This window comes from Leptonychotes weddellii, chromosome X (genome assembly GCF_054177405.1).
Source record: "Leptonychotes weddellii isolate Sample4059 chromosome X, ASM5417740v2, whole genome shotgun sequence".
NCBI lineage: Eukaryota > Metazoa > Chordata > Mammalia > Carnivora > Phocidae > Leptonychotes > Leptonychotes weddellii.
The window spans coordinates 56,902,994-56,917,200 of NC_138385.1; the positions used below are offsets into that span (position 1 = coordinate 56,902,994).

Here is a 14,207-nt window from a genome sequence, read left to right on the forward strand (position 1 = left end):
CTTCCGCTACCCGAACCCCTCAAAACTACATCTCCCAGCATGCTCTAAAGCTGGTCTGACCTCATCTCAAATGGCCCCGTAGGGCAACAAGGATGGTTAGTTTTGACCGTGCTTATTTGTGCCATAAAATATTGATCCTAATTGGCAGCTATTTGGGCTTTTATATTTGCCGACCTCCCGTTTTTGAGCCGTGGTCACTAAATGAAGAGGGTCTGGCCTGGGAAGGCCCATGCATTCCTTCAATTGGATGGGGAGCTGGGACAGTGTCTCTGGCGATAGCGAGAATAGGAGGGAATGTTGACCAGGGAGCACCGCTGCGGCCGTTCAGAGGAGCAGGAACCGGAGCCCGGGTTGAGTCCGAAAAAAGCCGGATCCAGACGGTGGCTCCGGAACGGCTGCAATTGGAAGATGGAGGAGCCGGAGGAACCGGCGGACAGTGGGCAGTCGCTGCCTCCAGTTTACATCTACAGTCCCGAGTATGTCAGCATGTGCGACTCCCTGGCCAAAGTCCCCAAACGGGTAAGAGAGCTGGGGAAAAAAGACCGTGGGCTTCTGGGGTGGGGGTGGGGGCCGTTGGACCGGAGGGCATTAGGACGGGGCAGAGGATTGGGCTGGGGAAAATCAGCAGAAATTTGGGCAGCTGCACCAGGTGATGGAAGAAGTGTTCCCTTATAGTTTCTGAGAGCGCAGCATTTATCTGCGGGGCGTCCAATGCACCGAAGGGGGTAGGGGTGCGGGGGAGGGGATGGCACTGAGGCGTTGGTGTCTCTACTACAAGGGATCCCTGAAGTGGGGAAGACGCTGCAGGAGAGAAATGTTCCATCACCTCCGTAAGGCCCGGTAGCTTTCGCCTTAGCAATTTGTCTAAAGTGCATTGTAACTGTTAAGTAAAAAGAGGGGAGTTAAAAGTTACTTTCTTTGTTCAGGATGATGAAGTTGATGGTATTTCTCTGAATTAAACATTTAAGAGACATTTTTTTCTGCCTTTTTTTTTTCTTGCTTTTCTTTTCTTTTTTTGTTGATGTTTTTAGGCCAGTATGGTACATTCTTTGATTGAAGCATATGCACTGCATAAGCAAATGAGGTAAGTTGTCTTTCATGAACAGAGCCCTGAACCTAGGTGTTCTAGCCTTAATATCCTACTTCACAGTGGAGCAAATTAGAAAGAGAATGGTCCTTTTTTTAAAAAAAAGTGGGGTTTTTTTTGTTATTCAATGTTTGTAATGTCTGTAATCTAGTGAAAGTTCTTGAAGAATTAAGAAAACCTGAAAAAAGTACCTGAAGCAGTTAAGATCCATTAGAAATAAGACTCTATTGCTGGAAGGGAAAGTATTCTAGGGATAGGTGCTTTGTGGAGATTTTGAGGAGAGTTACATTAGGGTACTAAAACCCACCTGATCGGGGAAAAAAAATTGGTGTTTGGCTGGGAGGTGTTCTGGGGTTTGTGTGTATTTGTTTGCAAGCCAGATGTGAGGGTGTGTGTTCAAGTTCAGACTTTTAGACACCCCATCACCACCACCAGACTTTTACGAGTAAGCCTGGAGACAAGTCAAGACCAAAGCAAAACTCCTGCAACTAGGCCAGAACTCAGCACTGAGTTAAGTGCTTCTTTAAGAAAAAAAAAATGAACTTGCTGTTAATCTTTGCAGAGTAAATCTTATAACCCTGTCTTGTAGGATTGTTTATGACATTGTCTGGCCAAATAGGTGAGTGTCTGCACGGGCTTTTGTGGTATGATTCATTTATCTCCCAGAAGGTAGTGTAATAGGATTTCAAATTTTATCCTTATTATCAAAATCATTTATTGAGTACCTTATTTTTTAACCCATATGTTTGTTAGACATAAGAACTACATGCCTTCCATTTATTTAACCTTTCTCTTTTTTTAAGATTTTATTTATTTATTTGTCAGAGAGCGAGCACAAGCAGGGGGAGTGGCAGGCAGAGGGAGAAGCAGGCTCCCCGCTGAGCAAGGAGCCCGATGTGGGCTTCGATCCCAGGACCCCGGGACCAAGACCGGAGCTGAAGGCAGATGCTTAATTGACTGAGCCACCCAGGCATCCCTCAGTTATTTAACTTTTCAAAAGTTACTTTAAGACAAACAAGAAATCAGTGCAAAGCAAAACTGTCCCATTCGCTTGCTATTAAGCAGAGAGGCTTTCCATGTTTGTTAAACAAGAGGAAGGGTGCTAGAAAAGGGACCCATTAGGGCTGGGAAACATGGTCCAAGAAACTGTAACATTTTTATTTTAATGTGCAGATTTGTCACCTCTGAGGGTGTAGCCATATTTTCTTGAAGGAGAAGCAGGAATCCTTGGCTCTTGACCATATACATGATTTTTTTGAGGCTGAGCTACAGGATTTTTCTGGCTTGCTTGGTGATATGGTAGCCTGTATAGTCATATTAATTCATGAAAAACTCATGGCTGAGTTCCCATTCAGCAAACATAAAAAGCCACTGCTGCCTCCCTGTGGCCTAGGTCATTGCTCTTCCAACTTGAATGTACATATGAATCACCTTGTTAAATTCCGATTCTGGAGATCTGAGGTGGGGCCAAAGTTCTGCAAGTCTAACGAGCTCCTAGGTGCCACTGCTGCTGGTCCATAGACTACCCTTTGAGTGGCAGTGGCAGAGTCGGGGAGAGGAAATGGGGAGTAGGCAGCTGGAGGTTAGACGTGGTAAGTCCTGGCGTTAACATCACCCTGTATTCTCTCAGTTGCTTCTTTTTTTTTTTTTTTTTAAAGATTTATTTATTTATTTGAGAGAGAGAGAGTGGTGGGAGGGGCAGAGGGAGAGAATCTCAAACAGACTCCACACTGAGCACAGAGCCCGACACAAGGCTCTGTCTCTCGACCCTGAGATCATGACCTGAGCCGAAACCAAGAGTTGGACGCTCAACCGCCACCGAGGTGCCCCTCTCTGTCACTTCTATTTGTCACTTGTTGTGAGGAGTTGATTAGGAGCTTCTGAGTGAAGCCCAGTTCCAACCAGTTTGCCCCTTCTCTTTTTCCTCTCAGAGGTAGGTGTGAGGGACCAAATAGAGAAACTTTTATGTTTTGAGTTGCCATTTTTTTATCCTTTAGTATTAATAATAATGATAGTTACCCACAAAGCATTTTCATATGTTATCATTTAATCTTCACATATGTCCCATTAGATCTCCCTACTTTACAGATGAGAAAACAACTGTACAGAACAGTCAACTTACCTGAGGTTATAGAGCTGTTAAGTACAGAGTTAAAAAGAGGTGCCCAGTTCTCTGACTCCAAATTCAAAATTCATGAAAATACAGTTGCCTACTGAAGTTAAAATATAGAGTTAAGTCTTGATTTCGGCTCAGGTCATAATGTCAGGGTCTGGGCATGGAGCCTGCTTAAGATTCTCTCTCTCCCTCTGCCCCTCCCCCCTCTCTCCCTCCCTCTCTAAAAAAAAATAAGTAAAAAAACAATAAAGTAAAAATATAGCTGAAAGGATTCTATGTACCAATTAGGAACTGATGCAATTGAAAATATCTCTGCCTACTAGTTTGTCATGCAAGTTGTAACTCACAGAGTGAAGTTTGTCCAGTATCTGATTATTTAACTTAAATATATATTTAACTTAAATATAAACTTTTTTTTTTATTTACCTACCTATAAACTCAAGGGCTTCGAAGATCGGTCCTCTCACCCCTTATTAATGGAATCATTATATCGATGTGAGGAAGTGAAGACTAGATTGCACAGTAGAGGAACAGAACGTGTTCATTATTTGAGCCCACTGGAACTGGAAGCTGGGAGTTGTATTTTCTGCTCAGACTGCTTTCCCCTGCTTCCAGTTTCTGGCATACTCTGGGTCTGACTCACTCACCTCTCTTTGTTCTCTGTTATTATTAGGATAGTTAAGCCCAAAGTAGCCTCCATGGAGGAGATGGCCACCTTCCACACTGATGCCTATCTGCAGCATCTCCAGAAGGTCAGCCAAGAAGGAGATGACGATCATCCAGACTCCGTAGAATATGGGCTAGGTAAAGTCATTACCGGGCAGTGATGGGAGGTAGACAACCTCCATCTGTAAATTGTAACCACTCATTTCATAACTTGCATGATGGTCTTTAGTATTTGTTAATTAAGAGCTAATGTGTTAACCACAATCTTAATCTCTTAGTTTAGATACACATATCTCGCTTGCTGAGCAAGCCGTATGAGTTGAGCAAAACTGAATGATGGATCAGATGGGGGAAAATCTTTTAGTTGTCAAGGCCCTAATAGTAGTGCCCAGATTGGGTATGGCTCTATGTATGCTGATTTAACCACCTCGTGACCTTATATTTTAACTTGAGTACGTATTTATGTTCCGGCTGTTTTCAACCCTGCTTCATGTTGAACAGCTGTATTTTTTAAAAAACTGTAGGTGGCCGATAGGATAGTCTAGAGAAACAGCATGGTTTGGTAGAACTCTCGTCTGGGAGATGGGTGAGTCAAGGGACATGGGTCCCAGACCTGGCTCTGTGTGACCATAGATAAGACATATCACCTCTCAGGACTCGGTTTCTCCATCTGTAGGATGTGACTAGCTAATCTCGAAGGTTTAGCCTCTCTAGTTCCAACACTTCAAAAAATTCTTTCCCCAACATTGGAGATGTTTATCTCTCATTTGGAAGCTGACGTTAGCACAGTCACTTTTTGGTAAGATATGCTGTTGTCGCACCTCAAACTATTCCTCCCAGTAGGGTTCTAGACCCAGTTCCAATGTGTGGAGGTGGGGCTTTCCTCCCACACCACCCAGCAATGCTCAGGACACCAGGTGGGTGTCCTACAATTCAACTCAATTCTGACACTATCTACCTGGCCATAGCATCAGGTCCCACAGGTTAAGGGCTCAGTCCCACAAGACTGCTCTGCGTGTCACATGCCAGTCACAAGCCCAGCTTGCTACCTGTGCTTCTGACTGACTGGCTATAAATCAGAAGGTTCCCACAAACACCCTCTTTTGGGTTGAATTTGCTAGAGCAGGGCACAGAACTCAGGAAACCCATTTACTCACTAGATTACCGGTTCATTATAAAAGGATATAACCCAGAACTGCCAGATGGAAGAGATGCATAGGGCAAGGGATGACCAAAGGGTGTGGTGTGGGGCTTCCACGCACTCTCCAGGCATGCCCCTCTCCCCACATCTCCACACGTTCACCAAACCAGAAGCTCTCCCAGCCCGCCTTTTGGGTTTTTATGGGAGGCTTCATTACATAGGCATGCCTGATTAAATCATTGGCCAATGGATGATTGAGCTCAATCTCCAGCCCCTCCCCCTCACAGGAGGAGGTCAGGGGGGTAGGACTGGTAGTTCCAACCTTCCAATCACCTGGTTTGCTCCACTGCTCACCGCCCGCCCCCACCCCCACCCTGAGGTGTGATCCGCAAGTCACCTCATTAACACAACAAAGACACCTTTACTGCTCTCCTCACTTGGGAAATCCCAACAGCTTTAGGAGCGCTGTGTCAGACACGGGGATGAAGATCACGGGACGAATTTCTTATTATGGGAACCACCGTATCACACCTGCTCTTTCTGCAGTTCATCTTGTAACAAGCTCTTCCGATGTTTTTGCCCGAAGGTTATGACTGCCCTGCCACGGAAGGGATATTTGACTACGCAGCAGCTGTAGGAGGGGCCACAATCACAGCTGCGCAGTGCCTGATTGACGGAACGTGCAAAGTAGCAATTAACTGGTCTGGAGGGTGGCATCATGCAAAGAAGTAAGAAAATGACCTTTCTGCTTTCTGCCTCTTTCCTTGAGTCAGTTTCTCAGTTATGCAAACGCTGATGCTTATTGTATGGGCATTCCTTGAGAGATTTGTGTATGAATATAGCCCTTTTCCCAGGCACTCTGAAGAGATACAAGTGAAATAGAAGAAGGTGACACACAGTATAATGGAAAGCACTCTATCGAAAGTCAGGATACCTGGGCCCCATGCCTAGTTTTCCTGCAAACTGGGCTAAGTGACTTGGAAAGATTAACCTCTCAAGGCCCCAGTTTCTTCATCAGGAAAATGGGCAGGGCGAAGGATATAACTAGGCAGTCTCTACATTCCTTTTCCAGCTTTTTGGAAATGCCCCTGTCTTCAAGGGACTTATGCTCTAGAGACACTCACAGAACTAGAATAATTAGGGAGCAACATCAGTTTGGGTACCAAGTGAATATACGTATGAGCTGACGAGATTGTAGTGCTATGCAGAAATTAATCATGGAAGTCTTGGAAGAGGTGCGATTTAGAGCTGGTTCTTGAAAGAAGTGCCAAACAGGTTTCCAAATAGGTGGGAAATTGATGAGAATAGAATTAAAACAAAAGGCTGACGAATCAAGGAAGCTTTTGCCACCATCTCTAAGGCAAGTGGCAACCGACTGAGAGAATTAACTGTCACTCTAAGGAGAAAGGGCTTGTGAAACAGCTGTTCTCAGGTGCTACTTGGAGCTAGAGAAGTCCTTTTGGAGTTTCATGTTGACATTTCAAACAGCTCTACCCTGTGTGTGACAAGGACCGCTGGGACAGCATTTGTCATCTTGCTTGATATGCTTGCTTGCTATGTGGGTAGTAAGTACTTAATACATACTGGAGGAGAAGAATTTTTAAAACTTTGAATTGCTCTATGTGCTGTGTGAGTGAAATGAAGCAGTGGTGGTAGTAACTGGTGATGCATCTTTCACACGCCAATTGTTCATACTGTTGGCCATGACCTTGATCCTCCTTGGTGCTCTTGAGTCCAGAGAAAATGTGGCGTTTTTTTTTTTTTTTCTTCAGACTAAAACCTTGAGCACAGTTTCAGCATATGCAGGTTAAGATGATAACATGGAATTCTTTTCATCAAATCGACAGATTTCATGACCAAGGAAGTCCTTGAGAAAGTTTACTACTAGAATCTACTACTGAGGTGATGGAGCAGAGAGAACCAGTGTTTAATAATATGTTTTACATGGCCTTAGAAACAAAGAGAAACCACCTACCTTTTGTTAGCTCTTGCTCTATTAAAAAATTTCAAAATAAAGACAGTGATCCCTAGGACAAAAAAAAAAAGAAAAATGACCCTCTCTCCTTTAAACTACAGATGAAGGTGTGGGGGGAACCAAGCCTCTCTGAACCAAGAACCTCTTTTCCCTCTTGTGCTTAGCAAGTTGAGAAGAAAAGTAGTGTGGTTTCATGGAAAATGCCTGATCCTGTTAATCAGATCTGCTTTCTGCATGTGGCACTGGAGGATCTTATATATTTAAATTCACTGCTTAAGGCCTGCTAGGGCCTGGGTCAGTTTCCAGTGGAATACCGGGATACTTGCCACTTCTTCTCACTGTTTGGCTTTGAAATGAAGCATGCTCTATCTAGAGCAAATCATGGCTGCTTCTGGGCTGCATGTAGGTAGGTATTATCTTAACTGTTTCAGACAGCTTTCAGCTGATCCTACCTGGAAACAGACACTGTGGTGGATATAAATTGCATAGAGTCTCTAGGGATCTCCCCAATTCAGGTCCAAATTCTAGGGGGTTCTTGGCACCTCTAGAACATCTCTGCAGGTGGACTCCAGGCATTTAGCCCACAAACTGACATCTAGCCAGCATTATCTTTCATAAGCGCAGTATTTGTTTAAACGTTTCCATCCCCAAATATGTGTATAGATTCATACATGCCATTTAGTCATTCAGCATGCACTGATTAAGCACCTACTGAATGTCAAGCATATGTTTATCATCACTAATAAGCAGAGAGATAAAAATTGAAGCATGGTATCTTTCTCCCCTACCAATGTTGAAAAAAAAAATCTTCAAAATATCCTCATGCTGGCATGATTACAGTGAAATTGGTATACTCTTTGAAAACTTTGGAGCCAAGTGTTGAAAGAGTGGGGAAAACATTCATACCTGTATGACCCGGTAATACTGTTCTTAGCAGTCTATTCTAAGGAAACGAACCAATCCGGCCTTCACAGAATTCATATCTTAGAGGTAAGACAGCAAATAATTGCATTTGGAAACTAAAGAACAGTAATTTTCAAAGAAAATTCTTCAAAAGAAGAATGATGAGTGACTAATGCTATTAGATATTAAACATACAAAACTAGAATAATGAAAACACTGGTACCCCTGGTATAAGAGGAGACAGATGATATTATACTACACTCCGCAAAGAGACTGTTATGTATAAGAATTCAGTCTATTATAAAAGATGCTTTGCAAGTGGATGGGAGTGGAAAGGATTCGTCAGTAAATGGTGTTGTGACACCTGGTAGCATTTATACCCTCATCTCTTGTAATAAACGGAAAAAAAAAAGTGGCAGCTAGATTGAAGAGTTCAGTGTAAAAAAGCAAATTTAAAAAAAACTAGAATGAATGGATATTTATCAAGCTTCTCAAGGAGAATAGTTTCCCTAAGCTTAGGAAGTAATAGAGAAAGAAAAAAAAAAAAAACTCCCAAAGGAAAAGCTCAACGAATTTAGGTGCATAAAATTTTAAAACCAAAATCACTTTTAAAAGTTTTGTGGCCCTTTAAAACACAACATCTAAATACAGACTAAAAAGGCATATTTGACATAAATATGACAAAGTGTGGTAGGTTTGTGTTTTCTAAGGCACTCATATGGTATGATGTGTAAGAAGAAGTATGGGCAAAGAATGTGAAGAGACAATTTGCAAAGGTGTTTAAGTACCACTGGAAAACATGGGGCAATGTTCATTGCTACTAATCAAAGAAATGCAAATTTTAACAACTAGGTAGCCCCTTTTTAAGCCAGAATTGGAAAACATGGTACTCAGTTGGCTAGTAATAGTGCGGTTTTTTTCAACCCCTTAAGAAAGTAACTTGGTAGCTAAGGTATATTAATGCCCTTTGTCTACTTTAGGGATAGGATTAATGCCCTTTAATCCTACTACTGAGAATGCTTCCTGAGACCATGGGAAAAATAGGGAAAAAACTATTTGCATGGAGGTGCTTATCAGTGTTCTTTATGAAACAAAAAAATTAGAAATAACATGAATATGTAGTAATAAGGAAATGGTCAATCTGCTCCATAGAATATTATGTATTATTTTAAATGATGATTATGAAGACTATAGGGCATTTCAGAAAAAAGACTTGTGTTAATAAAAAGGCAGGTTTTAAAACTGTATGTACACCACAATTACAACTTTATAGAATGCACACATATAAAAAAAAAAAGCAGTGGGAATGATAATAGTGGCTATTTCAGGGTGGCAGCATTATTGATGATTTTTTTAAAAGTGTAATGCAAAATTTCTGTAATGAGATTTTATTACTTTTGCAGCTAAAATATTACCAAAATGAAAAGAGGCAAAAAAAAAAAAAAAGTTGCAGCAAATACTACAAAGGGTTAAAATCTTTATTCTAGGGGTGCCTGGGTGGCTCAGTCAATTAAGCTTCCAACTCTTGATTTCAGCTCAGGTCGTGATCTCAGGGTTGTGGGATCCAGCCACGCATCAGGCTCTGTGCTGAGCGTGGAGCCTGCTTGGGATTCTCCTTCTCCCACTCCCTCTGCCCCCCCCTTTCCCCCTCTCCCTCTCTCCCTCTCTCCTTCTCTCCTTCTCTCCCTCTCCCTACCTCTCTCCCTCTCCCCTCAAAAAAAATAATAAAATAAAATCTTTATTTTAATTGATTTTTTAAAACACTGAAATTTAGATAAGTGGGCAAAAGACATGAACAGTTCATAAAAGAGGAAACAAATAGTAAATAAATGTGAGTAAATATTTAGCATCACTAAAATTACAGAAAGGGAGATTGAAACATAATATACACCTGCATGTATGTTTTCCCCTCCCAAATTTGAGCTGAAAAAAGAAAGATTCTTAACTCATATATCTATTACTCTCGGTAATCTATTCTAAGGAAATAAACCAATCCAAAATATTGGAGAACCGTGTGTATGAAGATGGTAATTTCTCTCTTAATTATAATAGCCAAAAAAAGGGGGGGGAAGGAGGGAGACCTAAATATTCAACAACAGCAGAATGTTCAGGATGTTTAGGTAGTATACTGTAACATATCCACTTTATGGGCTATTATGTAACCATTAACAAGTGGTGGTTAGGATGACTGTAACAAAAAAAAATTCATATTGTATAATGTTGGCTTTGTTCTTAAAGCGCAGGTAGCTACAACATTGCATATTCGCTCTGATTAGTCATGTTAAAAAATAGATGCTTACGAAAAACTCTTAGAAGGAGGGGCGCCTGGGTGGCTCAGCCGTTAAGTGTCTGCCTTCGGCTCAGGTCATGATCTCAGGGTCCTGGGATCGAGCCCCGCCTCGGGCTCCCTGCTCGGCGGGAAGCCTGCTTCTCCCTCTCCCACTCCCCCTGCTTGTATTCCCTCTCTCGCTGTGTCTCTCTCTGTCAGATAAATAAATAAAATCTTTAAAAAACAAAAAAGAAAAACTCTTAGAAGGAAATACAACAAAATGATACCCGTGACTTTGTGAAGCTGACGATACCATGAGGGATAAAGAGGTATGCACGCACACACACATATACATGTATCTTTCTTCTGTTTCCTATATTTTTCCTGTGTTTTCTCTAATGTGTATTAGTTTTATCAGTAGAACTTTTTATGGTAAAAACTGCTTGGAACAAGGTGAGAAGCAGTTACAATACACAGTATGGTCAGTGTATATGCTGCAGTTATGTGCAAGGTAGTGGAGTGTACAGAAGGAGGAGAAGGAGTTTGCCTTCCCATCGGTGGGGATAGAGAATTCCAAGCAGAGGGAATAATAAAAAACATGGCAGTGGAAAGCATGGGACATTTGGAGAATTACAAGTTGTTAAATGTGGCTAGAATGTGAGAGCAAATAGAGCAAGACTGTAAAGGTTTTGTCAGCCATGCTGTGGAGTTGGACTTTTTTTCTGGGGCCAGTGGGAATTTATTGAAGAATTTTAGAGAAGGTGGCAATGTGCTGATTGGATCAGAGGGAACTGAGACTAGATAGGGAGGAGAAGGCCATCACTGCAGTTATTCATTTAACAAACTTTTATTAAGCTCCTGCTGTATGTGAGGCAATGAGGAAACAAAGGATTATAACAGGAAGTTCTTACTATTTGAGGGCAGTTGGTACCAGGCAGAAGACCACCAAGTGAATCCATTTAAAAGGGGGACTAAAATTTTCAAGTAAATAACAGAGAGGGCAGGACTTGATTAGCATACTAACTTGAATAACTATTAAAATATGTCTATTTGGTCTCTTTTAATAAAATTGAATGCTACATAATTCTTCAAACAAAGAATGTATCAAGGATTGATTGTTTTGTTTGGGCCTAATTCTTCTAACAAAATTGCATGATATTTCAAGAGGGTATATTTTACTTTCTGTGAGATTTTTGCAGCATGATCATTAAGAGGGTTGATTTTGCCAAAATGTTCAGGGGCCTTTTCAGTTTTTTCTGAGGGCTTCTCCTTAATCATTTTGGCATTCAAATCACTCTCTTTCGAACCACTTCCAAAATCATTATCCTTATCCTTATTTATATTTCTCCTCTTCAATTGTAAACTGGTCTACAGATCCTTGCCAGTTTTGTGTGTTGACTTCAGGGTATCTTGCATCCTTTTATAAGATTTGTAATTTCACTTTGTGATAGATTTTCAGAGAATTGCTCACTGATGTATCTGACAATCCATAAAAGACAAAGTGAACAGATGGGGAGGGATAGGTGGTAGGACTTAGAGGAGTAGGTTGTTTGAATGGGGACTGATAGAAGTGGTCGATTCATTAGCAAGTGTTTTCATGCTATTGACAGCTTTTGTATCCCTAGGAAACCTCAAAACCTTGATGCTTCAGGGACTAAGATAATAAATTCTCAGTAATAAGAACTTCCTGTATCAGCAAAGGTCTAGTGCAGTGTTTTTCAAACTGAGAGTTGCAGCTCATTAATAGAACTCATATCAATTCAGTGGGCTGCAACCAGCATCTGTTGAAATCAAGGTGGATTTCACAAAACTTGTTCTAGTGTATGTGTATGTATTTGTGTGTACTAGGCCACAGGGGAAAATGTCAGGTCACTGTAGAGTGGAATGACTATGAACTTTGAAGTAAGACTCCAGTGCAAATCCAGGCCGCACCATGAACTGACCATGTAGACAACTTGGGGGTTATTCCAGAAACAGCATGTGCAGGGGCGGAGAGGCATGAAACCTGAGGGAACTTCTAAGTCCGTAATTAAAGCTGGAACTCCTGTAGGTAAGTGACTGGAAGTAGGGTAGGGGAGGTATAAAGGGTCCTTGTATGCCAAACTAGAGAGTTTGAACTTGATCCTTCAGGTCAGTGGTTCTTGACCTGTCTTGGTCACGGATCCTCTGAAAATCTGAAGAAAGCTATGTATAATGTCCCTAGAAAAGTGTACATATGCGAATTTTCCCTTGTAACTTCAGAAAGTATCAGACTCTCTTGAAGCCCATGTATGAATGGATGGATCCCTGGTTAAGAACCCTGGCTTTGGACAGTGAGAAATCACTGAAGGAAGTTTTAGCCAGGAGGAGGTAACATGATTAGATTTGCATTTTAGGGATATGATTCTAGCAATATGGTTCTATTCAAGCAGATAAACTGGTGGGGAATCAGAGAAGGATGTCGATAGAGAAATCGATTAGGACTTGACTGTAATAATATACCCAAAAGGAGGTGAAAGCAGTGGTGATGAGCATAGAAGAGAGAATAAATTCAAGAGCCATTTAGTAGCTAGAATAGATAGGAGTGGTAACTAATGATAAGGAAAGAGTGATCTAGATTTCTTGTGTAGATGACTCAGTAAATTTGGTTACCATTAACCAAGAAGAGTAAGGGATGAGAACTGATGTGCTTATGGAACATCCAGTTCAAGAAGTCTGCTAGAGGGCCGGTAATGGGGTCCAGCCCAGGGCTTTTGAGCCTGTAATGTGCATATGAAATACTTGGGCATCTTGATAAATATGTAAATCTGGTTCAGGAGGTCTGTGGTGAAACCTAAGAACCTGCATTTCTGACAAGCTCCCAGATGATACTAAATGCTGCCAATCTGTGAGCCATACTTGGACTAGCAAGAAGCTGGAGCTCAGAACTGTCTCCACCAAAGATACAGATCTGGGAGTCAACAGCATGATAGATGGTAATTAAAACTAAGAAAATAGATAAAATCACCTGAGAAGCATCTATAGGATGATACAGAAAACAAAGCAAATACTGAGCCTTGTGGAAGGCCAATGTTTACAGGACAGGTAGAAGAAAGGCCTACAAAGGAATCTTGAGAAGAAATGGTCAAAAAACAGGGAGAGAATCAGAAAAGACTTATCACGAAAACCAAAGGTGAACCTTAAGACCAGTTTGGATAGCAACGTCTGCCACCAGAGCAAACACTGATTCTTGGAGGGAGTGGGGAGGGCGACAAAAAACCTAGATGTTACAGGGTTTATGGCCCCCCAAAGGGTGACAGTACATAAGCAGATGTTCAGTATATCTGTGATATGAAAATTGTGTAGAGTGGCCCGTTAGGAAAAGGTATCTGAAAAGGCTCCTTGGATTAGGAAATGATAATGAGCAAATGGTTGAGAAACAGCACTGTAGAGGAGTGAAGTAAGATATGTCAATAAGGAGGTTATGGTGAAGAAAAAAAATAAGGAGGTTATGGTGAAGAAGACTTCAAAGGATGCAGAGGAGTGAGTGTGCCAGGGAGAGAAGAAAGTGAACAGCATTTCAGAAGGCCACCACCGCCTTTGCAAAAGCAGAGCAGTGTAAATAAAACAACTTGATGGATTTCGGGAATGACACGCAGCCCACTATTGCTGGAGGGTTACAGTACAAAGTGGACAACGGCAGAAGATGAGGTAGAGAAGTAGGAAATGGGTCATGAAAGGCTTTGCATATATCTGAAGCACCAATTTGACAGATGCAGATATCTAGTTCTCTCTCAGAGATCTTGATCAGGTAGGTTCGGAGGAGTGTGTCAGAACCTGAACTTTCAAACTCCAGGAGTGATTCTGCTGTGCACACTTTGAGAAACTCTGTGGTAGGAAATGGAGGGCCACTACAAAATCATGTGAGGAAGTAACATGGTTAGATGTGTGTTTTAGCAAACTTAAGTCTGACTATAGTCCTAGAGGATGGATTGATGGAGGTGTAGACTGGAGGTAGGGAGAGTGAATAGGGTACCAGCAGCCCCAATGACAAGTGATGAGGACCTGAACTAAGGCAGAGCAGTGAGATTG

The 14,207-nt window shown here is 41.7% G+C and overlaps 1 protein-coding gene across 7 annotated transcripts in view; it reads left to right on the plus strand.

Annotated features, from left to right (window-relative positions):
- The window catches only part of HDAC8 (histone deacetylase 8), a 214,312-nt gene continuing 200,105 nt past the window's right edge, over window positions 1-14,207 (plus strand). For 2 of the 7 annotated variants that reach the window (XM_081808656.1, XM_081808663.1), the window contains exons 1-4: window positions 1-519; window positions 1,032-1,084; window positions 3,877-4,007; window positions 5,597-5,738. In XM_081808656.1, coding sequence (XP_081664782.1) covers window positions 295-519; window positions 1,032-1,084; window positions 3,877-4,007; window positions 5,597-5,738 — 551 coding nt within the window. In that variant the 5' untranslated portion in view covers window positions 1-294. The remainder of the gene's footprint in view (window positions 520-1,031; window positions 1,085-3,876; window positions 4,008-5,596; window positions 5,739-14,207) is intronic. The other 5 variants (XM_081808658.1, XM_081808660.1, XM_081808661.1 and 2 more) reach the window with 5 other exon arrangements.